Here is a 27,112-nt window from a genome sequence, read left to right as displayed (position 1 = left end):
CTGCCAGAGGGGTCAGGCCCTGGCACAGGCTTCCCAGAGAGGTGGGGGGGTCACCGTCCCTGGGGGGGTTCAAAAAACATGTAGACGCGGCAGTTGGGGACATGGTTCAGGAGGCCTGGGGGTGCTGGGTTGGGGGTTGATGGTCCGGTAGGTCTTTTCCAACCTTAATGATTCTGACACGCAGCCACTGCAGGCATTCTGCCTGGCCCGAGTGTCCTCTCTAGGTCCCTCAGAGATGCCGGTCTTGTCGAAGTAGCACCCACCCCACCCCTTCCCATCCCGCTGTGCCAAGCAACACTTGCAGCGGTGGTCCCAAGCAGTGGCCTGTACTCCAAGCATCTCTCCTGCCCAGCTGCCTGGACAGGGCAGCCCCTCCGCTTAACACAAGGCAAGACCTCAGTGGAAGGCAGCTGGTCCCACCTCAGCCCCCTCAGGCCTCCGGCCCCCACTCACAGGCACAGCAGCCCACATCAGCATTGGCAGTCACCTGGATGACATCATGCCTGTTGATGACGTTGGTGTCCCACGCCTGGCGATACTTGATACTGTGCAGTGCATCACGCACCATCTCCACCACCACGTCTGGGATGTCACCGTGGCACTGCAGGGAGCAATCCCACCCTGCACCCAGCCCCGGTGGGGTGTCTGTGGTGGCGGTGGGTCCCCCAAAACGCCCTCATGCCCCAAGGGGAGGAAGGGGCTTGCGAGGGCGTGGGGAGGGGGATCCCATCACAACCCCGAGTAAGAAAGGAGCTGGGGTCCCGGGTTGGTGACACCCCCTCCGCCCTCCAGGAAGGCAGGTGCTGAGCAGAGGTGGCACAGCACAGCCCCCCCAACCCTCAGGGCCCACGTTCTGGGCCCTTCTCTTCCAGCTCTGCTCCCAAAGCCAGGCTTAGAGCCAGTAAAAGCTCATCCTTCTTCCACCGTACCCTACGTGGGACAGGGTTGTTAAACCTATAAATAAAACATGCAGAGGCAGAGCAGCCCCTCTCTGGCAGCAGGACAGCAAAGGTGTTGGTGAAATAACTTTATTTAGTGTGATACACGGCTGTGGTCAGACAGTCCATACTCATATTAATAGTCACACTTACTCGGCTAACAGCTAGGAGACAGCAGGGCCAGACACACACTCAATATTATACACATCCACAGAGAAGACAGGCGGGAAGTGAACTATATATTTCACTAGTTACCCCCCCGTTACTTAGGGTCTCCCCCCTCCCTCCCCCCGGGTCCGTGACTCAGAACAACACGACAGCAGAGCAGCGCACACCTGCCTGTGAGAAGGGGACAGCAAAACCTGTTCTACGGCAGACACGGACACACCGACAAACATCAGCAATTCCCACACAACGGGGGTATGTACAGAGGAGGGGGCTGAGCTTCCCACCGGTGCTGAGACCCGGCTACGTCAGCTGGGGGCTGTGGGTAAGGGGGACACACTCCAGAGTGAAATAGGAAAAAAAAGAAACACATCCCAGCTTCCTCCTGCAGGCCAGCTCACCCGGAGGGGAAGGGACAGGGCTCTGGGGAGCAAAGGGTCGGTCAGCGGCAGCGAGGTGACATGCCACCAGTAAGCCAACGCGGGGATGGCCAGCTCCTGGTTCGGGGCTGCCCCTTCCCCTCCCTCGACGGCTGCAGGCTTCCCAGTGCGCATGCTGTGCCAGTGAGCGCCGGGCACCCTGCGAGGGGAGCGTCACCAACCAAAGGCTGTTGTCCCCGCCTGTCACACCACGGTCAGTCGCTCTCCTGCCCGCTAACGTCCCCCCCGTCAGCATGACATAGGCCAGGTGATGAAGAGGGAACAGCTTAGAGCCATCCGACTGTTGTGCTCTCCTCGCTGCCAACAAACCTACAGACTTCTTAGGATGGATGAAAAAAAACCCACCAAGAGTCTCTGAAAAGCCTATTAACATAATTAGAAACCAAGGGCAGGGGAAGAGGAGGTATTTCCTGACCTCCGAGGTCAGAGCAACACCGAAATCCACTTCAGCAGCATACATTCCTCCACCCAGGTCTGACAAGAAATCCCTGCCACTGCTCACCTCAGCTTTGGCAATGTTACAGCTTAACACTATTCCAGAAGAGAAAGGGTCATTAGCCCCAAACCCCACCAGTCTACTACAACGGCAGGAGCAGCTATGTGGGACTTCAAGCAGCAACCTAGGTACGAGAGCAGAACTATTGCTGGCCTTCCACCTGCTGCAGCTGCCCTGCTCCACGTGAAGCAGCTCCCTGTCTATGCGACGACGAACAGAACAGAGACTAGGAAAGGAGCCTGAGCAGCATCCGTGACTCCCAGGGCAGGTATTGCCCCCATAGCGATGGATTTCGGGTAACTGCTTGCTCTTGCTGTTGACAGAGAGGAGCCAGGTCTCTACAGACCAACCTGAGGATATCTCCCCAGCCAGCCTCATGCTGCAAAGCCTCTGCACCCTCCTCCTTCCCTACACCTGACAGCCAACATGCACCGAGCACCAGCGTCCTCTGGAAGGGAAGATATTCCAACAGAGGAAAGCAGTCTGTGGGATGTCTCTCCTACATGAACGGAAGCAACAAGGCCAAAGCTATCAGTTCGGGGGTTTCTGGTGCTGTAACACGAGGGGCAAAACTTGGAAGTCATGAGCAAGAGTTAGCCAAGATCATCCACAGAAAGGAGAAACTGAGGAGCTAATATTGTGTGTGCCCTGCGGGAAGCAAAAGCCTAGAAACAGATAACCTGTATTGTCCAAAAAGGCAAGGCCGAGTCAAACTGACTGGTTTAAAAGGAGCAGCCTTTCAACAGAGGAAGTGGGGATGCAGGACGAAGACAGGGCTGGAGTGGACAGGGAACTAGTTAAGATGCAAGGCAGTAAGGAAGGTGGAAAGCCCACCCCCAAGCTTTATTTTTGTCTTCCCTAACTTGGTGGCTTTTCCATTGCATTCACAAGATACATCTGAGCAGACAGGCTCAAGGTGGGGAAGAGGGGGAGAAGGAGAGGAAGAGAGAGAGAGTGTGTAAAGGGCACCAGAGTGCCAAAGTGCAACAACATAAAAAAAAAAAATAAAAGACAGGACACTCATTCTGCACTCAGGGCTCATACCATGCAGTAAGAGGGGCGGCCGGGGCTGCTCCCCACCAGTAAACAGGGAGTTCGCTCGCTTAGTAGATTGGTTTTTCAGCCCACAAAGTAGGGTTGCCTAGCCAATGAGCGGTGATGTTCTTCAGTGAGACTGGCCGGTCGGGGAATGTGCTGCTACAGAATGGGCCTGTTAGCAGGAGCACCCGCTCTCCGTGACTGGCTGCTCGGGAGGTTTCTCTAGTTTGATGTCAATCACTGCAGGAGAGGAGTTAAGTCAGTCACCCGGCTCAAGGAGGAACGAGGAGGAGAGAACAGGGAAAGGAATCCGTTCCTGAAAAGGCAGTTAGCTGGCCCTTCGTAAGGGCTGATTTTAGCAGAGCAGAACAAATCCTGCCTGAACAGGATTAACCACAAAACCAGCGGACTGGGTATGGCGAGACCACTTAGAGGGGAGGGCCCAATCTCACAGGTCTGCACACAAGACAGCCCTGCGCAAAATAGTACGGTATTTTAAAACTATATGGATTTTATCCTAGCTTAAGTGGAGAAAGCAAAACTTGTGCTTGCCATTAGAAGTAGTAGGGTACATTTATATTTCGGCCCCAAGCAGGGTCCTCGGTTTATGCCCACAGGTAAGCACCACGCCGACTGGCTGTTTCGGCCATACCTCTGCAAAGCCCTGGGAAAGCCCATCCCCACAACGTGCCAGAAAGTCAGCAAGCCCAACCTAACAAAAGATAATAATCAAATTCTACAAGAAAAGAAAAGTTACAGATGAGAAAAGCAAGGATACTGTCTTCTTTGCTCTTCTCTGGTGTGCTGTCCATCCCAGGTAAGGCAGCAGCCACACGACGGAAAAGCTGAAAAGCAGCAATAGGTAAAGTTGAAGGCTTGTCAGAAAAAAAAAATCATGTTAAAAAACATTGCTTTACAGCAGATCTTAAGAGTCCGAATTGTACAAACTTATTAGGTGGGTACTTTAGCAAGCAAAGCAATGATCAACAAATGCCATGAGAATTTTACCTAAGAAATGTATTAGGTTTTGTTAAAGAAGTTATGCAATGCCTACAAAACAGTTTTATTTCACTTGTTTCTGCTTGAACACAACACGGAGTTCATTAGTAACAGTTCTAGGGACACACAGAACAATCCCCTCCTGCACTCCATCAGTGTGTCATTGACCGTTTCCAGCCTCAGCTGCTTTTGCACGCAGCGATGTTAAGTGCACAGCTTGGGATTCCTCATGAGTAACCTCGCAAGAGATTGAAGGTTTAAGAATTTTATGGAATAACAGATTCTACAACCCATCCTTTCAGTTCAGTCCTGCTGCAAAACAGCCATTTGTGAGCGGAACAGCTGGCTGAAGTGAGCTGCATTTAAGCTATTAAGGATGTGCTCCAGCTGGGAAGGACTACCATATCCCCATAAAACACAGAAAATGGTTTTGCATAAGTTTTCAAGTCAATGCTTAGAGCTCCTCCTGCCGACATCAGTGCAGCAGCTAACACAACACAGACGCTGCTAGGCAGTCTGGTGAAAAGTGCTGCAGAAAGAACTAAAGGAATCACCAGCTAACGATTTTTCTCACAGTAGCTTGCCAGGGGCTTCTCATCCACCCCTCCAAATGGTGTTACGTGGAAAATCAAGCCACTGAGGTAGTGGCAAGGTGCTGCAGTTAGCGTCATTTTAGTCACACAAGTTCCCACTGCAAACACCCGCTGGGCAAATAAAGCAACGGTAAGCTAGAACCAAAGATTAAAGCGGATTCAAGCCAGAACAGCCAAAAAGAAAACCAAACCCAAAGTCTCCTAATCCCATTGCGAGGTTCTCCCAACCAGCCAGCTGACACCAGTAGTACTTATGCTCCCTGCAGATCCCTGGCCCTTACAGCTGTCTTGCTCCCCAAGTTCTGTCATGCTCCAGAACGATCCCTGAACTAGTGGAGAGTCAGATCACAAGCTTATAGCAAGATGCAACAGGCACAAACTGAAATACAAGAAATTATGTTTAAACATAAGAAAAAAGTTTGAAAATTTTTTTACTGTACGGCTAGTCAAACACTGTGACAGGCTGCCTGGAGAGATGGAGTCTCTATCCTTTGAGATATTCAAAACCCAACTGGAGTCAGTTCTGGGCAGCCTGCTCTGAGCACAAGGGTTGGCCTAGACAATCTCCAGAGATCCCTTCCAAGTAACCTAAGATTTCCTGCTGTGGCATGCAAACAGGAGCCAGAACTTCTTCTCTAGTGCATCAGCATACGCAGGTATCCCGACTGATGTCAACACTGATTTTAGAAAACAGTGCGTTAACTGTTAACAAAAGCAAAGGGAACGTACAAGATTACATTTGCCTGGCTGCACAAAATAGCGGCACCCCTATCCCTCAGCACGTGCAGTTTTTACACTCTCTTTCAAGGTAAGTTTGCTTAGCTTTAATGAGGAATCATTGGCTTGACAGGAAAGGAGCCTCCACTAGATCAAGCAGCAACAGTGAGCATTGGGCAAGAAGCATTTCAGTGGTTGACAGTAAACACCACAAGTAAACATCTGATGGAACGTGAACCCTATGCAGCAGCTTAATCCTCCCACATACAGAGCGGTAAAGTACGGATTTCCTGTCTTTAGAACCGAACGTCGATCTACCTGTTTCACATTGTATCCAGTCTTTGCACTGGTCTCAATAAACATCACATTCAGCTCTTTGGCTCTCTGTTCACCTTCTTCTGTAGTGATTTGCCTGGACAAAGATGCAAACAGAAGCAGAAAGACAGAAAGGAAGAACAGACAGGAAGAGTTAGAGACGGCTGTGACTGAGACGCCCTTCAACAGAGGGCTGCTTCACCACCCCTTACGAGACCACATAGTCCAGCAACGGAGACCTCAGGAGGTCCCAGTCTTCAAGACCCCCAGGTCCTCCAGCTAAGAATGAAACAACCTTTGCCAAGTTACCCAGGGAATGCCTGGACTTAGGACTATTAATAATGAATGACCAGCGCAGGATGAAGTTTGTGCAGTACATTTGAGCCTCATCCACAGCTTCCTCCGGGGAAGGAAGAATCCCCATATGCTGCACCTGATACAAAAAGCAGTTTCCCAACGTCAAGAGAAGAGAAATCCGTGAGGTTACTGAAAGGTTTCAGAAAGGCTCCAGCAGCAAGTACGGTGCAACAGCAAGTGCTAGGCTGCTCCCTGCAAGCAAGCACCTGCAAGTACATCTCTGATCAATACCCTGTACATACCTGCTTCACATTATATCCTGCTTTAGCACTGGTTTCAATACACATCATATTCAGTTCTTGGGCTTTTCTCTCACCCTCCTCTACAGAAACCTGTCTACAGCAATGAGAACAAATCACGGAAAAGAAAAACCAAAACAAAGAAAAATAGTCCAGGAATGATAAAAAGAAACTGCAGGGGAAAAAAAAAACCACACACAAAAAACCAGCCACCAACTGAAGAAACATTAAAAGGAAAGAAAAACTTAACAGGCTGCCCCAAATAAGAACAGTGCTATTTTTAGTTCAGGTTTTTGGCCTCGGAACTTAACTTACATCATCGCTTGTTTTTTACCATAGGATGAATGGCTTCCAATAGCTGTATTCTATTTCAAAAAATGGGACCAAGCTCAGGCCAACACTGTGGCTTTGTCCAGTCTTAAAAGGCTCAGTATTTCAGCCTAACACAAATTTAACTTCCTTTTAAAAGAAAGGCAAAGCAGCTTCTTTTACTGATACCTGGATACCACCATAATCCCAAATTCTAGCCCAGACCAGGACTACTGCCACTTACGTTAAAGTTCTAAAATAAGACTTTCTAGCACTCCATGAACTTCAACTGCAGCTGTATTTCAAACAATTTTATGGTATTTTTCATTCTTAGGGCAGTGCCGGGCCAGCTGTCCTGCACCCACACCCTGCTTCACTTACATACTATCAGGAAATAATCCAAGGCAGAAATTAGCCCAGTGGGTTTTCCAGTTCTACATGAGACTGGATTTTGACAGAAATTAAAAAGCCTCAAATCTAAACGCCAGATTATGCGGTTAGGGAGCTGTGGTTATTTCTAGCTGCCAGGAGGGTGTAAGAGGTACTAACTGGTCAGTGCCCAGAGCTGGCCTAAGTAGAACATCTTGGATTTTGCTCAGTTGCTTTTATAAGCTGATTTCAGAGACCAGACTGATCTGAGGTCTTGCCACCTGGAATTCTTAATCCAAATCAGCTACACACATTTTTGTTGTATTTCTGAACCTCTGAGTGCCAAGTTTTCCCAATATTTCCAAAGTGCAAGGCACAGGACACTTGGAATGGCCCCCCCACTGGAAGTAGGAAGAGCCAGAGTTGTTAAGACTAAGGTGGTCCGTGTGGTGGACACAGAACACGTTTCTGTAAGAACCATCAGTACAAAGCTCACACAGCACCCAGCTGGAACCTAACTTTATCCTTTTTCCCACTGATTCAAACCAGTCAGTTTGAGTCAATCTAATACTGGCAAGACAGTGTTAGAACTGTCCATGCTTTTCCTGCTAGGCATGGCAAGCTAAGAACTAACAGCATGACTCATACAGGCACGGAGGGCAAAAAGCACCTCCTGACACCGTGCTGTGCAGCCAGGGGTGCTGGCTATTGTCTCATACAAGCACCTGGCCAACACCCAAACCACAAGGGAAAAAACACATCACAATACATTCCGAAGCAATACGTACGCTGCAGGAGGGAGTAAAGCAAGGTTTAGAATTTAAAATGTGGTAACATCCAGCAATGAAACAGTCAGATCCCTGTTAGGCCCCATCAGTCCAAGAGAGAAAGAGTAAACAGGCAGTTCAGATATCAGAGCCAGATTTCTGAGAAAACATTTATGTTCCACCTGTAAGGCTTTTCAGGCTGTTATCTTTTGATCAGAAGTGTCTCACGAACAGCCAAGGATAAGGTTTTGATTCCATAAGACCTCATTTTATTGTGAGATCTGGGTGTTTCCCAGTTCTGCCTTTTTCTTTTGCATCAGATAAAAATTCCCCACCACTGCAGTGCATCATGTGTCCTATGACATGTGAAGCACATGCTTTAGAGTAGCTGGGGTACGTGAAGATGGTTCAGTTTAAAGTATCGGGACTGTAAGGAACTGCGTGGCTTACTCCATCTTCCCTTTGCCAGCTACTACTGGTACTAGCCATTAAAATTAAAATCTCTCCTTATTACACTGTTTCTGACGTCTTCACAAAGAATGAGAATCTCTGAAAACAAAGAACAAAATTTTTGAAAAATCAACAATTAAGAGAAGAATTTGAAATAGAAATGCAAAGCCCAAGCCTGTGGTCTTCTATTACATTGGTTATGTTGGTTGAAGTGGCACTGTAAGATTAAGAGTTTGAAAAGCAAAATGCTTTATGACACGTCCCAAAACATTAAGTCTTTTAAGAGTCTAATTAACTTTTTACGTCCCTTGGGGGAATTTGCTTTTGCTGATCTAGGTTCCTCTCATACATCCACAACATCACAGTTTGCGTTATGTATGACATGAAATTTATGCTCAGAGGAAAACCTTTTAGATACATACTGTAAAGTCTCACGCTGCATCTTGTAAAAAGAAGGAACTTTACTATGAACTTACAGTGGCACATGTGGAAAGAGTCATGTAAATAGGATTATGGGAAAAAAATGCAGATCTCCTTGCTTTTGCAAGACATCTTTTTGCCTTCATCTCAGCATGAAAGGAAAAGTCAGACAAAATACGCTATTGAGAAATGTGGTACAGAGATACTGAAGTAAAAGGAATTTTTTTAGGTGGGTTTGTTTTAACCAGAACTATTTGCAGAATAGCAAAATGGAATAACTTTGCATATTCTGAAACCAGGGATCTAAATGACATAACAAGCTATTTATGCTTCGTTTAAAACTAACACCTGTTTTGAAGAGAGACTAGTCAACCAGTTCCTTGCTTTCACTGGCGGGGGCGGCAAGGCCGCCAGCTCCCCTCCATTACCTCTTGTCTGCCAGGTCAGTTTTGTTCCCCACCAACATGATGATGACGTCGCTTCCTCTCTCTGTCCGGACGTCATCGATCCACTTGGAGGTTTGCTGGAAAGAATTCAAGTCTGTAGGGAAGAATCAAATGGGAGCGCTGAGAATAAAACTTCTTTCCAGAGAGGAAAAATGCTATGCTTGCACTTGGGCGCTTCTCCAAATCTCCCCCCACCACATATAAAGGACCCATAAATTATTTTCCACTCAGACAGAGAAACAGAGTGGGGAAAAACTGTTTCTAACATAAATCATCCTTTTGCAGAACCTCTGGTTGTAACATATTAGTTCTGCTTACATGCAGTATTTCAAGTAACGAGACACCAAAGCACCACTCACTTGTAATGTCATAGACTACCACAGCAATAGTGGAGTCGCGGATGTAGCTGGGAATGAGGCTGCGGAACCGCTCCTGGCCTGCTGTGTCCCAAAGCTGCAGCCGAACCTGCTGGTACCAGGCCAGGGAGAGCAGAGAGAGAGACAGAGAGCGAGAGAGAAAAGAAAGGAGGAAACTGTCCTTTAGAGAAAAGGCCATTTCTAGAATTAACCGTATGCGGCTCAGCTTGAGAAGCTGAGGTTGACATTGTAGCCTTGCCCCAAATATCCAAACACCACAAAAGTTTGCTTTCCTGACTCTGTAGATAATGTGCTCTAATTACCTCCTTTGCTTGCCCAGAGATTCTGCTACTTCCACAGTCACCACATCCCAAAGAGCTCTAGGTTATGGCTACTACCTCCAGCCGTTGCTGACAGTGGTAGCTAACATGTACTACAGAGCTGGTGTTCCTGCTCTACCCAGGATTACATATGGGGTCTTCACAAGGCTCCTTGCCTAGAGCATCTCAGATCAAAGCGTTTTGGCAACTCCCACATGATAGACACACAACTCCCTCAGCCCAGACACCACATCACAAAACACCATCCATTCTCCAACACCAAGCATCCAGAAGATGGCAACAGGGATTTTCATGCAAGATTAAGGCATTCAATAAGTTCCAGCAGAAACAAAAGCTTCACGTGACACAAAGGGCTTTGGGTTCTCCTTTCAGATAAGCACAAGAGTTAGAAACAAGCACAAATGCTCTGAGAGCTAGAGTTTGATCTCCAGAACTATGCCCAAACACAAACTGGCCTATTATATATATATAGGTCTAAGGTCTGGGACCTGCCTGTTTGAAACAACAATGGTCAAAACATGTCCACCTACCACAGTGAATGCTAAACAAAAGCTTTTCACGACTGGGAGCGATACCATTTCCTTCCAAGCCATTACCCCACACAGCTAGCTGTACAAATAGCCCGACGTTGCCACAGATCAAGATTGTTATTGGTGTTCTCAACAGGCGCAAGTTTCACAGGAGGGCAGATACTGGTTCCCAGCTTAATTACGTGAACTGGTTAGATGTGCTCACAAAGCCACTTGTTCAGCAACGAGGGAGAGCAGCTGTTTGTGCACAGAACAGCGGTTAACAGGGCAGCTTGCAGGAGACTGGCTGCAAGGGAGAAAGCAGTTTCAGAAGGACGAAGAACTGGCTTGTTTAGAAGAGAAACAGGAGCTAGACAGAGCACATGTCTGCAAAGCGTCTTGCTGCAAGCAGCTTCAAAACAACATATTGTACCTACATCAGGGCATGTAGATCTGATGCCCTGGGGCTTAAGGAGGATTAGGGCTTATAGTTAAATCAATTAGCTCATGCTTTGTTTTGAAGGCAGCCTTGATTAGAGTAGCAAAAGTCAGGGATCTTCACTACCCCAGGAAACCCAGGGTGACAAACTCCAACCAGATGGACTATATTACACCAGCGCTGGAAGATCAGACCGATAATGACAGCTTCTGCCTCTTGCTTCTGGACTTCACAACGAGCTTCTGCGTAGTCCCCAGGACCTTGCTGCTGCACCAGACCATTCACCCAGAAAGTTTATGAAGGTGGTGATTTAAACACTCCAACCTTCAGACTCACAGTCAAAAAAGCAACTAGAGGAAGGACCACAGAACTGGGGAAGAACCAGCCCCTGTAACCTGGCTGTAGTGAAGGGTAATGCTATTTGGTGGAAGACCTTCAGCTAGAATGTGGGTACCATGCAGGCACCCCTGAAGTGACCTGAGAAATTTAGCTGCAGTATTTCTGTGGCTTCTTGTTTCTAGAAGTCAAAGTTTGCGTGCACCCATTTCAGAAGGGAAGAGAAAATACAAATAACCCACCCAGACATGGTGGTGTGCTAATAACCCTACCGTTGCAGAAAGATGAATGGTCCTCGGCCAAGAATTAACCCAGCCCCCCTTAGAAACATGGTAACGTGTTCAGAAAGGGGCACAAGTTGCAGTATGGACCTTCACCATGGATCTCTCCACAGGCCACTTGTATTTCAAGATGCTCTTTTTTAAAATTTAATCTAAACCTAAGTTTGTATTTTTCTATTCTAAAATCTATTTTATATGTATTTCTATTTAAATATAGAAATAGGTATAAAAATATAAACCCTATATTTAGAATTATCGATTCTAAATCTAAATGATATTTAATCTAAAAATAAGATTTACAATAAGCAATTTCTCTTTTTCTTCTCAGCTCACCACATGCACGCTAATATTTTCTCTCTGCTAATTAAGAGTATCTCGGCTGCCACTTACGCACGTCCTATGGGACTGTCCCTATTTTACACTACCACGACCAGTATCAACTTACAGGAGACTATCCGAGGTTCCCAAACACAGTTACCACTAAAGACAATGTAAATATATAGCTCTTAAGAGTCATAAAGGAAACTCTGTTTTCCTAATCCCGCTAGCGCTCACCATCATCGTGCCCTCAGAAGTACACCAGGATGTTTGTTCAATAACACAAGAAAACTAAAAGCCTCTCAGTCCCTAAAGCAGAACAAAGAGCGGTAATAAGAAAAAAATGACATTATCTGAAAAGATCAGACCATTACCAAGGCATGATGTGATCAGCTATCACTTAATTATCTTTGACATGTCTGGAAGCTATTAAGAACACCCTAGACTGTGGTAAGTTTTTTCCACCTGCTTGGATAAAGAGCATCCTGACCCGTCACAACCGAGGGGAGACGGGATGCCAACCTACGCAGCCTGCCGTGCTGCCTTGCCCAGATGTGCTCCCAGCACAGAGTCATCACGTGCACGTCTCGGTGCTCCTCAAAGCCCAGACAGACCGCTTCAGTTTTACATCAGTTTGCACCGGACCAGAAATCCTCCCAGAATCCGCTACTTAAGCTACAGAACTGGGAGACAGACCATGTAATTATTTGCCCTCAATATGTAAGATAAATCACAACAGAAGTTTACTATTTGTTAAGCGCTTCTGGTAACTGAAGTGAAACAAACCCCTGGCCCATAAAGCCTAGCTATAATCTAGAGTTTGTGACAGAACAAAGGTGGGCCAGAGGTTTTTCATCTGCGCTGTGTTCTTCACTTAGACTTTGTCCACATGGCGTTGGCTCCCAGGTATATCTCCTGTCTAGATATTTATGCTGACATTTATGCTATTTATCTAGATATTTAAGCTACAGCTTAACCAAAAAAGCCAGATCAAGTGAAATCAGTAACAAGGAGTTATAATGAAATAACTGTGTTTGTATCTTCATATCTTATACCAAAACATTTATGCCAAGAGTTACAGAGAATTCCCCTCTAAGCTTGTTTATTCTTTAGATACGACGGTAGTTACATCTCTTCCCTTTCAAAAACTCTCTAGTTACTCATAGGAGTTGCCAGCTCTCTTCAGCGAGCCAGGAGTCTTGAATCCTCATAAGTCGCTACGTAGCTTTTATTTAAATGAGTGTTGTACCGTTTTACCTACTCTGACAGTATTCCTTTGTTTTGGCATCTGAAGCCTTACTTGTATTCCCTCTCTAGTTATTCAGAAAGGAAAACACACATTCATTCTGAGGTAAAAAAAAAACCAACAAAAAAAAAAAACCAGAAAACCCCAGCCCAAACCCAGAAAGAATATAAAGCATTCCAAAGGCCACCTATCGCCTTTCGTTCTAACCAGCAGGCACATGAGAAGACACAACCCCACTTCACCCACCTGCCAGTCCTCTGCACACCACTTCCATAATTTGAGGCTTTGAGCAGACCAGAGTTTTCCAGTCCTCCCATTTCTGGATTATGGGATGGAGTTACCATTGCTTGTGAGGGAAGATGCTCTGCTACCTCCCCTCAGCTCATTAAACACCTACAGTCCTGGGGCCGATGGCCTATCTTAGCTCCTTTCAGATAACACCAGCACTTCCAATGCATAAAAGGTACGTGTTAAAAGCAAGGTCCCTGCAGGCACTCCGGCTCAATACCTACTTGTAACGTCAAAGACAATGACAGCCACAGCAGAGTCACGGATGTAGCTGGGAATGAGGCTGCGGAACCTCTCCTGGCCGGCTGTGTCCCACAGCTGCAGCCTGATCTGGGAAACGGAAAAGTGTAGGGGAAGAAGGAAGGGGAAGAGCAGGAAAATGGAAAACAAAACCAAAACTCATGTGAAATAAAAATAAAAATTAAAAAATTGCAAGGCAACAAATAATGCAACAAAAGGAAAGTTGAAAAGGAACAGAAACGTGAAAAGAGCCAACAATACTTCCAACCGCGTTCTCACACTAACCTCAGCCTAGCACATCTCAGAAACCTCCTTCCTTTCACACACCCATTAATAACTCGCACACATGAACACATTCTTCCATTTAATCATAAAACCAAGATATCCCTAAAATACCTCCTCACAGCATCTGCTAACAAGGGAAATAAGCATACATACCTCCGTGCATCCTGCCACATCAGGACTCTGGCTATAGCGGGCACACAAGCAGCCTGCAGCTAGCTACATGTGGCCACTCCTAACCGTAAGGACATCATCACCCCCCCGCGATGAATCCACTGGAAAGCCTGCTGTCAAGTACTGAAGTAGTGGGGTACAAGCCAGGACAACAAACACCCTCTAGACTGGCTTATCTTGGCCTTAAATCCAACAAGTCTGGGAAGATATCGAGAGACAGTAAAGGAAATAACTACCTGGTCTTTCAAGAACAAGGTTGTAGCTGTAACACAGAGCTGGCAGCCGAACAGTCAGCATTGAGGATGGGGCTCTCATGGCCCCAGTTCACTTCACACCACGGGTCCCAACACACTGGCAACATGCTGGGAACGGCACGCTGCCAGGCGCCTGCTTTGGGAGGCTACAGGAGGTGGTGTAGAAGAACCCAACTCTACAGCTATTTGTCCCTTCTGCTGGCTAGCACATGCTACCCAGGCTGTATTTAGAACTGTGTCACCTGGCACAGGTATAATTTCAGGATGTATTATTTGGTGTAAGGACATAGCAAATATGCCAAAGCATACGCCACAGTTAGAGGCTCAGCATTATTCATCTGAAGCACAGCAGTCAAAGCCTATTGCAAAATACAGCATGAGCCATACCAGAGAAATTATTTCAATGTCTGAATCTTCCTAGCTCGTATGCCTGTATTTCTGCCTCCTCCTATCTACATTCAACACCTCTGTTATTTAAACAGGCTCTGTGGACCACTTACATAATCAGGAAAGCTAACAGCATATCCAACACTGGAAAGAAAACAGTATTTTCTGGATAGCAGACCAGGGGTGAATGACATCCTGACCTACACAAGCGTAAGGAATCAAGACCACACTGCTGAACACAGCACACAGGCATTCCAACTTGCCTTCACGGGCATCAGGCAGAAATCCCAAGATCTTTTCCTTCTTCTGCCACTGCCAGTACCATTGCAGGAAGTTATCCAAGTAGTTTATCTCGAACAAAGATTAAACAAGGTCTTGTCTAATACTGAATCACTGGGAAGATGGCAGAGAAGCACTCAGGGAACTCACCACACACACAAGGCTGAGACTTCTTCAGAAGCAACAGAGCCAAAGCAGCACAAAGGGCTTCCCTCGCACCACTGGCCCCTTCCTCCCCCCAACAGTGTAATACTTCCCAGGCAGCAGGAAAACTAGCAAAAAAGGCAAGTACTAGCAAAACATGAACTAATGAAAAGACAAATACTGAAAGACAGGAGAGGGATGTGAGGGATCTCTTTATGCAAAAAGGAATCGCATGCAAGCTAAATCCAAAATTGCTTTATTAACTGTACATCAGAACTGTGTTACAAAAGGAGCCTTTCTATGAGGAAGGAGTCATCGTTACCAGTGGTGTCGTAATGACTCCAGGACATGGAACTGCCTGGGGTCTGCTCAGACCCATTTACACTGATAATCCCAGAGGCAGAGCTGCAAATTCTGGGAGCAAACTACGCTTAAAGTACATATAGCAGACAGCCCATTGCCTGGGATACGGATATTAGCTTGACCCAATTTTGCATGAAAGATTTTGACTTCGTTCTAGAGGTTATCTGATATTAACAGGTACCAGAACCAGGAGAGTGGGGGTCAGTGGTTTGACTCAACAAAGGCTGCCCCTCGGAAGGCTGCTGTGGGATTTCAGCAGCCGTCGGAGGAACGGCCAGGCGGAACAGCACGCGCAGTCGCTGCTGCTCCCATGACTGCAGTTGCCATGCTATCACCCGGACGCCTCCCTTACCGTGCGGTCTTCAAGATACATTGTTTTTGACAGGAAATCAATTCCAATGGTCGCCTGAAAAGAAGAAAAGCATCAGTAACTGCAACTTGCCTTCCAGCATCTGCAAATCAGATCTTTCTATACAAACTCTCAAAAATGTTCACAAACTTATAATCAAGTCATTCAAGTCATTTCCCTTCAATACAGTTGATAAAAACAAAGCAATCCGGGTATCTACACCATCTTCCTTTCACATAATTCTTCCAAAGCTTCTCAGCTGCACAAGAACCTGTGAGCTTGGATTTCAGCCTCAGACATTCACGCACCTTAACCCAGATCACATCTGAACTGACATCTCTTTCTCATCTACTGCAATTCAGTCTGGTAAGAATTATCTTATTAGAAATAACCAAAAGATAGAGCAAATTGCATCTATAAATTGCAGGCAACTGTGCTGAAAGCTAAAAAAGGAATGTTTATTCAAGACTTTCCAACTGAGAATGTGCTTCCTTTCCAGTGACATTCAGAAGCTTCATCTCCCAGGCAGTTCTTTCTGTAAGTCTCCTTCCAGGCACATTTCCATTGCTCTACAGCAATTCCAGGACAAAGACATTTCAAGTAATTTACTAAGTTAGATGCGCTCCCAGGCACTTAAATCAAGCAGATGTCCTAGCCCATCATAACCTGGGAAACAGGAGGCACATTACTGATGTAACAGATTTGAGTATTTTACACAGATTATCTGCAGTCTTAACACACGCAGGCAGCAAAACATGTTCTGGGAAGTCTCCATTTAACATCAGAAGAGACCACCACAGTCAGTTTCTGTTGGTAGTATTTATTTCTGAGAGTCCTATTTTCTGCAGCCAGGACACAGTTTATCATGACGACAATAAGCAGATAAATCCATGACAACACCTTACAAAAGTCAGGAAAAGAAACACCACAAGAAGATCCAGTTCCAGTGCATGACTTGCCCTCAAGAAAACAATCTTCTCTTCCTTTTTCAGCTTAATATCACTCCAGTCTAAACCAGTAACTCTTTCTGGCCTGAATTAAAAAGAGAACCCCATAGTCTCATCTTCCTCAAAGATACTTGCTATTCCCTTGAAATACCACTGAGTGCTTTTGATGCAACTAACTCCTGAAATCTTCAGGCCTCTTACGTATTTTCAGCTTTTCATCTGAAACCTCTTTATCCCTACCCTACTCTCCTTGCTAAGATTTCCCCAGCTTTTTCTATCTATAGCCTTTCAGTTTAAAAAAATAAATAGTAGTAATAAAAAAATAAAATAAAATAAGACTCTGGACTCAGATGCTAGTTCTCAGTGTCTATCATAATCATGTTCATATCTTCTTCTTTTGGTTTCCTTAGACTTCTATATCCATCATCAGGCACCCTGACCATCCTCTTCTCCGTTAGCCAACCCCATAAACCAATGTTTCTCCCTGTTTTTCTCAAGGCTTCTCACATACCCAGACAGGATCTAAACCTTGCTTCTTTTTTGTACATGGTATTTCCTGACATCATATGAGGTGTTTGGGCTTTATCATGAAGTCACATCTCCATTTCAAGGCACATTACAACCTCACACATGGTATTGAACGGATATCTCATGGAGAAACCTGCTTGCCCCTAACAGCTCTCACAGGCATACCTTTTCATAGCAGGGAACAGATTAAAATAGATTCAAATTAAAAAAAAAAAAAATTAGACAACCACATACCTGGTAAGTATTGTCAAAACTGTCATACATAAACCTGGTGATCAGAGAGGTCTTCCCAACTACAAAAGAAGAGAAAAATTACTTTCAAGCAGCAGTGGAAAAAAAGAATAACCACTGCTTTGGGAGTGACATGCTGGTAGCGCTGATCATCAGAAGGAAGTTGCCAATCTAAGGCTACTGCCCAGCTACGCCCTACTGCAAAACAACCAGCTAAGGAATTAATTCACAAAGTGACAGAAGTATGTTAAGCCAAGTCAATCTCAGTAGGTCAAAAATTAATCACAATGAAAACTCGGTCCTCAATTTAGGTGTGTTGTGATGCATATGACAAAGGATTATTTGTTTGCTTTAAGCAATAAATCTGCTTTGTTTCTCATGTTTTGCTACTTATGTAATCACCAAGTCTAGGACTTAGGCATAAACATCAAAACAAGATGCTATTTAGCTGCCTTGGGCTGGATAGAGAAGCGACATTCAAGGCTCACATTCTTTCTTCATAACTAAATTTTAGATACAAAGTAAACTTTGATGGCTTGCTTAAAAACTTTGAATTTATACCTCCGAATATTATCAAGAGACAAAGTGCAAAACTGACAAGAAATGGGAACCGAAGAGAAGATCTCCAATCCTCTCTCAGGAAGCCAAGAAAGGACATGGATGGAAGAGAATAATTTTGCAGAAGAACACAAAAAGGAAAAGGAACATGCTGCTTCGGAAGGCTGTGAAATTGCAGGCATTGCAGAGGGTTAAAAACAGGTTAGAGAAACGCCTGCCAGCAGCAGTGTTGTTATTGCTTTGGTAAGGGAGGGGAATGAGGCAACTTCTGGAAATTCCTCCGAGACCTGCAGCTCTGGGACCTAGGAGGTGAGCAGTAAGAAACCTAAAGAGAGTCATACAGCAAAGAACACCACGGTTTCATGGAAAGGATACGACTCATCCATATATTGCGAGGGAAGGGGGTACAAAAGGGAGGCAGCTTCCAGACAAAACGCATAAATGAAGATGTAACACGGGGGAGGCCGCGCGTGGGACCAGCGCTGCTTTGCCATTTATTTTCTCCCTCCGGTGCCCGCCCCAGGCTCGGCGTGGGCCCGGCCGGAGCCACCAGCCACGGGGCGGAGCGGCGGCCCCCGCATCCCCCCGGGCGGCAGCAAGGCCCGGCCCCGCCGAGCCCCGCGCCTCGCCGGCAGCAGGGCTGCGGCCGCACTGCGGGCCGGCCCCGGGAGGAGGCCCAAAGCCCCGGGGCACCGGGCCCAGCGGGCGCGGAGACCAGCGGAGCGGCGGGAACGGCGCCCCGGGGGCTGCCCGCCGGGCCCGTGCCTCCCGCCGGCGGAGGCCTGAGGCCGGGCCGCCCCTCCCTCGGGCGGAGGCGGCGGGCGGCTCCTCCCCGGGCGGCGGGAGGCCCGTGGCGGCCCCTCCGCCGCCTCGAGGCCCTGAAGGACCCCCAACCATTACCGGCGCCTCACCACCACCCCCCCAGCCCAGCGGGGGAAGGCCCGGGGCGGCCCCTCCCCGCTCCCCGCCGCCGCCGCCGCCCCCCCTCACCGCTCTGCTCGCCCAGAAAAACGAGCTTAAACTTCCTCAGCGGGTTCCCGAACTCGCCGCCGCTGCTGCCGGGGGCGGACATGGCGGGGCGGGGAGGCCGAGCCGGAGCCGTGACTGAGGAGAAGGGAGAGACCGCCCTGCCCGCACCGTTACCGCCGCCCCGCGCGTCACTTCCGCCGGTGGCGCCGCCGCCGTCACGTCGCCCCGCCCCTCCGGTTGCCACGGCGACGGGCCGCCCTCGCGGGGCGGCGATAATGGCGGCCTGTACCGGGGACTGGAAGGGGGAGGGACCCGGCCAGGAGCCGCCGCCACCGGCTCCTCCAGCCCCGAGCCCTCCCGCCGAGCCCCGCCCGAGGCACCGGTTGCCCGTTCCGGTCTCCCCCACGGCCCCGGTTACCACCACACAGAGCCTGCACCGGGTCACCGGGGCGGGTTTATTTATAACGGTGTCACAGAGTATCACGTAACGCAGGCAAACGACAAACTGACGGCGCTCGGCCGGGCTCCGGTGCACCCTCCCCGTCTCCTCCACTGGCGCCCATGGGTGCGAGGTGGGTGGGAGCACCAGCCCGCACGCAGTTGTACCGGGTGGCTCCCGCCACCACAGCCAGGGCTCGGAGTCGGTGCGAGGAGCCCGGGGGAGGAGGGTGTACCTAGGGGAATAACATCGCACCGCGCGTAGAGGGCTGAGGCGGCGGCACCGCGTGCGGTGCAGCGGGGAACACGCTACGGGCATCTAGGTCCCAAACCGGGGCGCGGTGGCTCTCCGTGCGACAGGTTAGCTTTCCTCCTTGTCAGCCTCCTCCTTCTCGTCTTCGTCATCTTTCTCCCCCTTGAGTTTTTGGCGAGCGAATTCCTCGATGACGATGTCCTCCTCGCTGGAAGGGAGAGCGGAGCGTGGTGAGCCCCGGGGAAGGTGGCTGCGGGGAGCACCGCAGCGGAGAGGGCGAAATCCCTGCTGCCACCCAAACCCGGCTCCTCCTAGGGGACAAGGCGGTGCTCGCCCCAGCGCCATCACCCCGCACGCCGCAGGGAACAGTCCCTGCGAGCCGTGGCCTGGCCCGAGCACGCAAATCTGGGAGGAATCGCTGGCTCGACTGCAAGCGTGCGTGACCGGAGGAGCTGAGCTCCCGCCTGAAACTTTTGGTGGTTTTTTAAGACCATATTTTGCATTGTCAAGGGAAAAAAGGGAAAGAAAAGAAATTAAAGTGGAGACAAAGAGATGAGTTACCTCCTTGTGAAAGGCAAGTGGCCAATGACATCAAGGGAGAGCCACAAAATGAAAAGCGGGAGAAGAAAATGGGGGGGAGAGAAAAAAAAGAGTCAGCAAAACCCATTCCAAAAGCTTGTGAATGTGAAACGACTTGGCAAAATCTACAGGGAGCGATGGTGGGGACAGGCTGAGACATTTCCTCCTCTCGAAGTTTAAATACCCTCGCTGAGCTGGGAAACTGATAGGCTTTGGTGTGAAAGCCTCGCAGTTGCAGCCTGGGTTTCCAGGCTCCAAGTCCCAGCGCTCGTGTCCTGTTGCAGGGTGTAACCAGACACAAAAATCAGCCTTCTGGGGCTTTGCAAGCCAGGGCTGGCCTCGGGGCTGGTTGGCGGCCGTGGCTGCCAGGCACGGCTGCCAGGAATGGGTTTGGCATGCTGAGGCTTCCCGGAGGGAAGCAATCCCAGCTGTGGCTTCAGCTGGAATAAGCTCATGTCGTGGGAGGAGAAGAGGGCTCTGGCACTGGGGAGCGTGCGGGGGCACGGGGCTGTGACCGGCGCCGCTTCCAGGGACGAAGGGACCTCAGCGTGGGGCGGATGGGGGCCACTTGTGACTGGGAGACGCAGCACTGCCGGCTGCTTCCAAGGGAAAAGGCGTGGTCTGGGCTTGCAGCAGGAGAGGCTGCTGCGTTTGCAGCAAGGGGAGTTGTAAAATAAGCCCTGGAAATTCGCAGAACATGCCGAGCCCAGCATTTGAATCCTCCCAGCCTGCGACAACGCTCCTGCTGCCTGTGCCACCATGGAGGGAGGGTGTTGTGCTGGCTGCTGTCACATGGGGGCTCAAGACTTTGAGGCCCTGGTGATTTAATTCAAGGATGTAATCTTAAACTGGAATGGGGCATCACATCCGTCCGTGACGGATCTGTCACATCCGTCTGCAATGGATCTCTATGGTTTAAATGTTAGAGGACACACTGTCCTGAGGTATAAGGAAACATCTCTTTACCTTGGCTTATCTGTAGTCCATTGATAAGCAAAGCACAGGGAGGCAAGGATTGAGACAGACACATGTAGGTTAATAAAGGACATTTCAACTAACGTCTGTTCTTTAAGCTCAAGTGTTTTTCTAGAAAGAGAGATGTTGAGATGGGCAGCAGCTGGGGCTCTGCAGAGAGGAATGCTGCTCCCACGGCTGGTCCCATACAGAGCATGGCTGCCACGCAGCCAGAGCAGCTCTGCCTGTCCCACAGCCAGGGATGCTGGGACAGAGCAGGGCCCTTTGCACAGAGGCGGCTGCATCAGTGGTGCTTTTACCAATTCCCCTCTGAACGGGGTCTGCCTCTTCCTCCCCCGCGTTTCAGCAGCATCCCAGGCGCTACTTACCGTCCGCAGGCTTCGGGTGCATCAGGATGACAGGTAGCTCGACACCAACGTCACTGGAAGGAAAAGCACTTCTTTCAATAAACCCACCCAGCACCACACCATGCTCGGCCCTGCAGGCAGCTCCCTCCTTACCTGGAAGTGAGATCCCCCAGGATGCTGTGGAAGCGGGAGAGAAGGGACAGAAATCAGCCGAGGCAGAGGGGGGGAGGTGTTAGACTTTGCTTTATAATAAGGTCAAAGATGATCTATAATAGGGGTGAAGGGCAGCACCGATGGGGATGGAGGTGTAGGAGTCAGAATGCAGCCCAGCACAGGCTGCCCCATGGCCCAAGGGAGTGGGACAGGGACAAGGGGATCCGCGCCACGAGTCCCTTCGGCATCTTCCCAGTGGCACAAGATCCCATGGCATGGCCCAAGGGGACGGTCGCTGCCCCCCATGTCCACAGAGCCTCACCCTCCTCGGGACACCACCAGGTTGACCTTCACTTTGTAGGACACCAGGATGCCTAGCACCTCCTTGTCCATGCCGGGTCTCAGGCTAGGAGAAAGGCAGAGTGGAGAGTGGTGAGGCGGGCAGCTCACAGACCCCGTCCGCTCCCCCCACAGCAGCTCCCGGGGCTGACTCTGTGCCCTGTTTCATATGGGGTGCACTGGGCTGTAGCAGGAGAGGACGACACAACATAGCAGTAAAAGAGAGGGGAAGTCACTTGGCAGAAGGCACAGAGCTGTTTCTGGAGGCTACTTGAGCTCCTGAGCTGGGATTTACTCCTAAGACAAGACCTGATGCAGCTCTGCAGAGGGATAGCGGGGCTTTGGATGATGTTTGGGAATGGGAGGCTATGTATTCTATGAGATGAGAGGTGGGTCTGTGGCCACGCCACAAAATCCCTACATTTTCCAGCTGGATGGAGTGGGCTCAGGCACAGGAGGTGTGGGGGACCCTTGGTGGGAGCCCAGAGCACCCAGAGCAGCAGGAGGCTATCAGAGAGAGGGGAAGGCATGGGTCCAGTGTGGTCGGCAGCGGGGGGAGCCCACCCAGCTCTTACATGGTGGAGGAAGCCAGGTTGGTGTCCTCGTGCTTGAGCTTGCCATCGAGAGCGAGGCCTCGCTTCTCACGGTTGGCCGAGAGCGTGGGGGTGATGGAGTACGTTTTGGAGAAGGTGGAGTTGGCCGCCACGTTCTCACTGGAAGGGGTGGGAGAGGAGAGCTCAGAGCCAGCACCAGCCTGGTGGGTGCTCAGCACCCACTGGGGATGCTCAGCATCGCACCGGGCACCTGGGCAGAGCTAGACCCCCCCACCCTGCCCTCCCCACGCAGCTGCCTGGGCCTGTTTCCTCCTTTCGTTCCCTTAGACAACCACTTCTTTTTTCTACCCCCTCTCTCCACCTTTGCTGCAGCCCTCCTCATTCTCAGAGGTGCAGAGGCTGCATCTGGCCTCAGAGATGCAAAGCAAGGAGAGGAAGCAGCCGGAGGGGTGTGGGGGGGCAGCTGTGCACCTTCCCCCAGGGACCTCCCCGGCCAACACCAGCTTGTGCTGGGGAGCATGGTGTCCACAGCCTTCCTTCTCCTCTGCTTCCTCTGCATCTGCTCTTCTAACCCTGATATTTTTGCTGCCTGGTGTAAAACCACCTTCCCCGCCCCCTCTCCCCATCACTCTCCCCTCCTCCTCCTCCTTCTTTCTCTTCCTCCCTCTGGCTGTGATGCCACACCACCCCCAGCCCCTTTTTACATACTTTATCTCCTCAGTGCACACAGTCTTCGTGTATTTATCCAGCGAATAGAGGACCACATCTGTGATCTGATCAACTGAGGAGAGACGAGAGGACGCAGTGTTGGCAACAGGGCAGGGGCACCGGCACGAGGTCCCCATCTCCAATGGGGAGGCGGGGATGCGGCGGTTGCCGGGACGTGCCCCTCCTGCCTCCTCTCACCTGAGATCTTAATTTTTTTCACAATCTTGTTGGTGGTGTTGTTGATGTTGACGGTCACGTTGATGGGGTCTCCGTGGTAGTAGACCTGCAGTGGGAAAAGGCTCAGTTACGTGACATCCTGGTCCCCATCCGTGGGGATGGTGGTGGTGCCACGAGTCAAGGACTGCCCCTGTACTGACCTCCTTATCCAGGGAGGCTTCGAGGTGCAGGGGCTTGTCGGACATCATGAACTGCCGGGTGGTCTCCGACTTGGGGGCTGGGCCTGTCTTCATGGGTGCAAACTGGATCTTGCGGATGATGAGGCGCACGGAGTTCCTGCGGGGTGAGAAGTGGTCACCCCCAGCCCCCCGGCAGGGAGGTGTTGTCACGGCCTTTGAGGCGGACACGTCGGCTCTCTTCGGGGACACCATAGCCAAAGGAGGCAAGCTGCAGCCTGCTCTTAGGATGTGGTGGGCGCTGGCATGGGGACCACTGCTCCTCCTCTGGGCAAAGTGCCCCATCCAAGCGTGGCACAGGCTGACAGCAGGTCCTCAGCCCGACCCCTACACTTGCCACCCCAAAAACATCCCGTGGTTTGGTCGTAGGGCCACAGGGCAGGAAAGGGATGCCCTGCAAATACCTCTTGTGAATTTTCTCCTCCAGGTTTTCAGCACAAAATCCTTTGACCTCAAAGTCGACGCCGCAGGCCTGGGGGGACACATAGGGTCACTAAGCAGGAGGGGCTCAGAGCTGCCTGAGGTTTAGGTTCATTCCCCTCCTTCCTGCACTGTATTCCTGGAGATCCTGGTCCCAGGCCCAGCCATCCTTCTTCCCCAACCCTCACCCTGTGGGCCAAGTCCCCATGAAAGAGAAGCAGCTCTTGTTTTTGGCGCCCCACAACTTAAACCCCTGCCAGAGGGCACGGGTCCAGGGGACATGGGTCGGGGACAGCAGCTCACCTTTCCCACATCATCTGGTCCCGGCTGGAGGGTGACTGAGCAGGGCAGGTTGGTGGCAATCTGGGCAGGACAGGGAAAGAGAGAAAAAAGTAAATAAAGAGGGTGCCCAGAGATGAGCCCTGGTGCAAACCATGGGGGTGTGCAGTGGGGAAGAGCTGAGCAGCCCCTACCTCGAAGGTGAAGGGGTAGGCATTCTCCCCAAGCTTCTTTGTCAGCTTCTCCTGCAGAGGAGTGAGGGTTTTGGGTGCCTGGTCCGGCACTGGCGGGAAGATCTGGGTAGTCAGGACATAGAGGTCCTTCCTGAAGGTCAACCCGATAACGTCGAGGTCATCTCGGCCGTAGCGAAATGCGCAAGTCAGCGTCACGTACACTGAGGCCGGATGGAAAGGGAGAGGAGTGGGGTTAGGGGAAGGGTGAGATAAAGGGGAGGCATGGGGTTGAGAAAAGAGGAAAGAAAGAAAAGCTGCTTTAATAACTCTTTAGGAGAAATACGACCCTGTCATCAGGACCGAGACCTCAAACACCAAATTAACAGGATTCATGACATCTTTCTGCAAGGCACAGGTAACTTCAAAGCCAGTGCCCCAGGCAGAGGAGGTGAGGAGAAAGAGGCAGCTTTCCTCTCCGGATCCGCTGCCATGGCCCTGATGTATGATGAACTGTAGACAACTCATTGCAGTTTTAACCTGACTACAGTCCCAGGTTGCTTGTGAGCTTTGGAAGGGTTTCCATCCCTCCACTTTATAATGTGGGGTTTTGTGTCTTAATACCTTTTCTGTCCTTTAGGTACTCCGGGTCGATCAAGCAGACACCATCTGCAAACAAGCAGAGAAGTAGGGCCAGTAAGCTCGGCTGCCCAGGAAGATCCTTGTAAAAATACAGCGCTTTTTAAAGTCAAATAATCCGCTCATCAGCTGGAAAGGTGCCCAAGGGGAGCTGCCAACCAGGGGGACAGCGATGCCTCCTCCAGCATCTCAACCAGCAGCGTGGCTGAGTTGTTTTGCAAAGGGACTTTGTCCCTTTCCCCACCATTTTTCTGTAAGGGTATTTGCAGGAAGAGAAGATGTTTGCTCCCCTGGAGCTGCCCTTGCTCCTCCTGCTCCAGTGGGAAGCAGAAGCGAGCAGCCACTGGCACAGGGTCCGCTCTCCCTGGCTGCTGACTGCCCGTGCTTCCCCCTCCATGGTGGGCACGGCCCCACTCACCTACAGAGTCCACTGACTCCACGTGATCCACAAAGTCTCTCCTCCCCAGGTAGATGGATAGCTGGAGGCAGCACAAGGTAAAAGGAGAGAAGGAAACAGGTTAGTGTTTGCCATGGAACCGGCTGAAATTTTCAAGACCTGGGTGGTGTTGGGGGGCTCGTTAACCCTGCTGTTAGCTTGTTGGACCGGGCATTGCATTTAAGGATTCATATAGGGGTTTTTCACAATTTCTGTTCTGAAAAGCGAGCCCTGCGGTGGCATCGTGGCTGCTATAGCAGGAATCAAACAGATTTCAAAGGGAAGGGAAACCCATCCCATGGGCAGAGCCACCCCAGAGAAGCCCCGCAGCCCCTTCGCACGGGCACAGCCCATACCTTGGGGTGCACAGTCCCGTCTCTGCATGCATGCACTCACCTTGCCGTTGGGGCTGGTCTTCTTGAACACCCTGTGGAGGAAACACAGACAGATGGTTTGGGAATGCCCTGGACGAGGCTGGATGCCTCGTGGCACAGCCCACTCCTGGGGCAGGCAGGGAGGGGGTGACTCTTCATCTGCCCGGGACGAGGAGGGAGGGGGCTTCCCCTGCGAGCATGGTGCATCTCCACGAGCTAAGCCAGAGTGTGCATGGGATGTCCTGGCCTTGGGAAACTCAGTGTCCTGCGAATTCAGAACCCAGCCTGCCTGGTCTGGCTGCCCAGGGGGATGCGGTGCTCCTGAGCTCAGCGTGTGACCATCGAGCACGGGGTGCACTAGTTGGCTGTGTCTTACAGGCAAGTGAGAAAGCACCAACGTGGAGAAGAAACGAGAACGTGCTTTGCTGGTCCCGCAATGACTTGCACCATCATGCTACAGCAAGCTTGTGTACCCCGCTGTGGGGGAAGCAGGTGGGGGAAGCTGGGGGGCTCACTTTCTCCCTCCGCTCCCACCCTACAGTGCCCTGCTCCATCCCAATAAAAAAAGACAAAAAAAAAAAAAGAGACACTTACTTTGCTCCTTCTGCCATTTTAAATCAGCGGCCGCGCAGGCACAGATCTGCGGGGAGAAATGGAGGGGGAGTGGGGAGTGCTGGGCGAGGCGGTGGGGAAGCGGCAGCCGCCAGCCATTGCCAGCCGGTGGGACAGAATCATTCACGTCTCAATGAACTGCAGGGCTACGGCGCTGCTGGGCCTTTTGCTCTGGCAGAACTCGGATGCTCGGGGCTCAGCTGGGGCTGCCCAGCTTCAGGACAGTGTGCGAGGCACATGCTGGTGGCTGGAGACCCCGGGGGGGCAGCTGAGCCGAGCGAGCCCCTCACCCCCAGCCGAAAAGGCAGTGAAGAGGAGGTGGAAGAGAAAAAGGGAGAGCGATGCCCCAGGCAGGGCAGGCTTCAGAAAATAGAAAGCACAGGGGTGACTCCCAAGGGAGCGACTTCAAGGCTGGGAAAGGCAAGAAAATGAAGAAAAGGTCTTACGGAGTTTCAATTTTATGAATTTTTCTTGTTTGCAGGAAATTGGCTGTCACGGCTTAACGTCAGGAACGGGCTTGTTTTGTCTCATCACTCATGGGAGAGT

The 27,112-nt window shown here is 50.3% G+C and overlaps 2 protein-coding genes across 13 annotated transcripts; both read right to left on the bottom strand.

Annotated features, from left to right (window-relative positions):
• Positions 1-1,012: 1,012 nt before the first annotated feature.
• Positions 1,013-19,085, bottom strand: RAB41 (RAB41, member RAS oncogene family). Of its 10 annotated transcripts, none has more exons than XM_064462818.1 (9): positions 18,899-19,057; positions 17,354-17,412; positions 15,648-15,701; positions 13,397-13,502; positions 9,418-9,526; positions 9,041-9,152; positions 5,705-5,798; positions 3,856-3,922; positions 1,013-3,317 (listed from the first exon to the last, which is right to left on the bottom strand). In XM_064462818.1, exons 2-9 carry the CDS (start codon positions 17,377-17,379, stop codon positions 3,253-3,255), a joined length of 633 nt encoding a protein of 210 aa, XP_064318888.1. In that variant the 5' UTR covers positions 17,380-17,412; positions 18,899-19,057; the 3' UTR covers positions 1,013-3,252. The 10 variants fall into 10 exon arrangements, 7 of the variants coding, with proteins under 7 accessions (XP_064318888.1, XP_064318889.1, XP_064318891.1 ...); XM_064462819.1 differs by having other exon boundaries at positions 9,418-9,523; XM_064462821.1 differs by lacking the exons at positions 5,705-5,798; positions 9,418-9,526 and adding an exon at positions 6,301-6,394 and having other exon boundaries at positions 18,899-19,085.
• A 46-nt stretch (positions 19,086-19,131) lies between these two features.
• On the bottom strand, positions 19,132-26,972 carry ARR3 (arrestin 3). Of its 3 annotated transcripts, XM_064462813.1 has the most exons (17): positions 26,549-26,972; positions 25,977-26,007; positions 25,563-25,623; positions 25,130-25,174; positions 24,530-24,729; positions 24,360-24,419; positions 24,041-24,108; positions 23,601-23,736; positions 23,422-23,506; positions 23,224-23,296; positions 22,537-22,674; positions 21,945-22,028; positions 21,623-21,646; positions 21,491-21,543; positions 21,114-21,123; positions 20,130-20,132; positions 19,132-19,776 (listed from the first exon to the last, which is right to left on the bottom strand). In XM_064462813.1, exons 1-17 carry the CDS (start codon positions 26,563-26,565, stop codon positions 19,677-19,679), a joined length of 1,188 nt encoding a protein of 395 aa, XP_064318883.1. In that variant the 5' UTR covers positions 26,566-26,972; the 3' UTR covers positions 19,132-19,676. The 3 variants fall into 3 exon arrangements, with proteins under 3 accessions (XP_064318883.1, XP_064318881.1, XP_064318882.1); XM_064462811.1 differs by lacking the exons at positions 20,130-20,132; positions 21,114-21,123; XM_064462812.1 differs by lacking the exons at positions 20,130-20,132; positions 21,114-21,123; positions 21,623-21,646.
• Between the last annotated feature and the right edge of the window lie 140 nt (positions 26,973-27,112).

This window comes from Phalacrocorax carbo, chromosome 11, assembly GCF_963921805.1.
Source record: "Phalacrocorax carbo chromosome 11, bPhaCar2.1, whole genome shotgun sequence".
NCBI classification, from domain to species: domain Eukaryota; kingdom Metazoa; phylum Chordata; class Aves; order Suliformes; family Phalacrocoracidae; genus Phalacrocorax; species Phalacrocorax carbo.
The sequence above is the reverse complement of the archived record's forward strand: the minus strand, read 5'-3'. Positions and strand labels throughout refer to the sequence as shown.

Coding starts and splice junctions, on each gene's coding strand:
- RAB41 (XM_064462814.1), bottom strand. CDS start 18,980: ATGTCCGCCCCCGGCAGCAGCGGCGGCGAGTTCGGGAACCCGCTGAGG. Junction 17,413..18,898: donor TTTTCTGGGCGAGCAGAGCG/GTGAGGGGGGGC, acceptor CTTCTTTTGTAG/TTGGGAAGACCTCTCTGATC. Junction 5,799..9,040: donor ACTGACCTGGCAGACAAGAG/GTAATGGAGGGG, acceptor ATCTTTGTCCAG/GCAAATCACTACAGAAGAAG.
- ARR3 (XM_064462811.1), bottom strand. Junction 23,507..23,600: donor AAGCCTCCCTGGATAAGGAG/GTCAGTACAGGG, acceptor TTCCCACTGCAG/GTCTACTACCACGGAGACCC. Junction 22,675..23,223: donor GTGTGCACTGAGGAGATAAA/GTATGTAAAAAG, acceptor CACCCCTTCCAG/TGAGAACGTGGCGGCCAACT.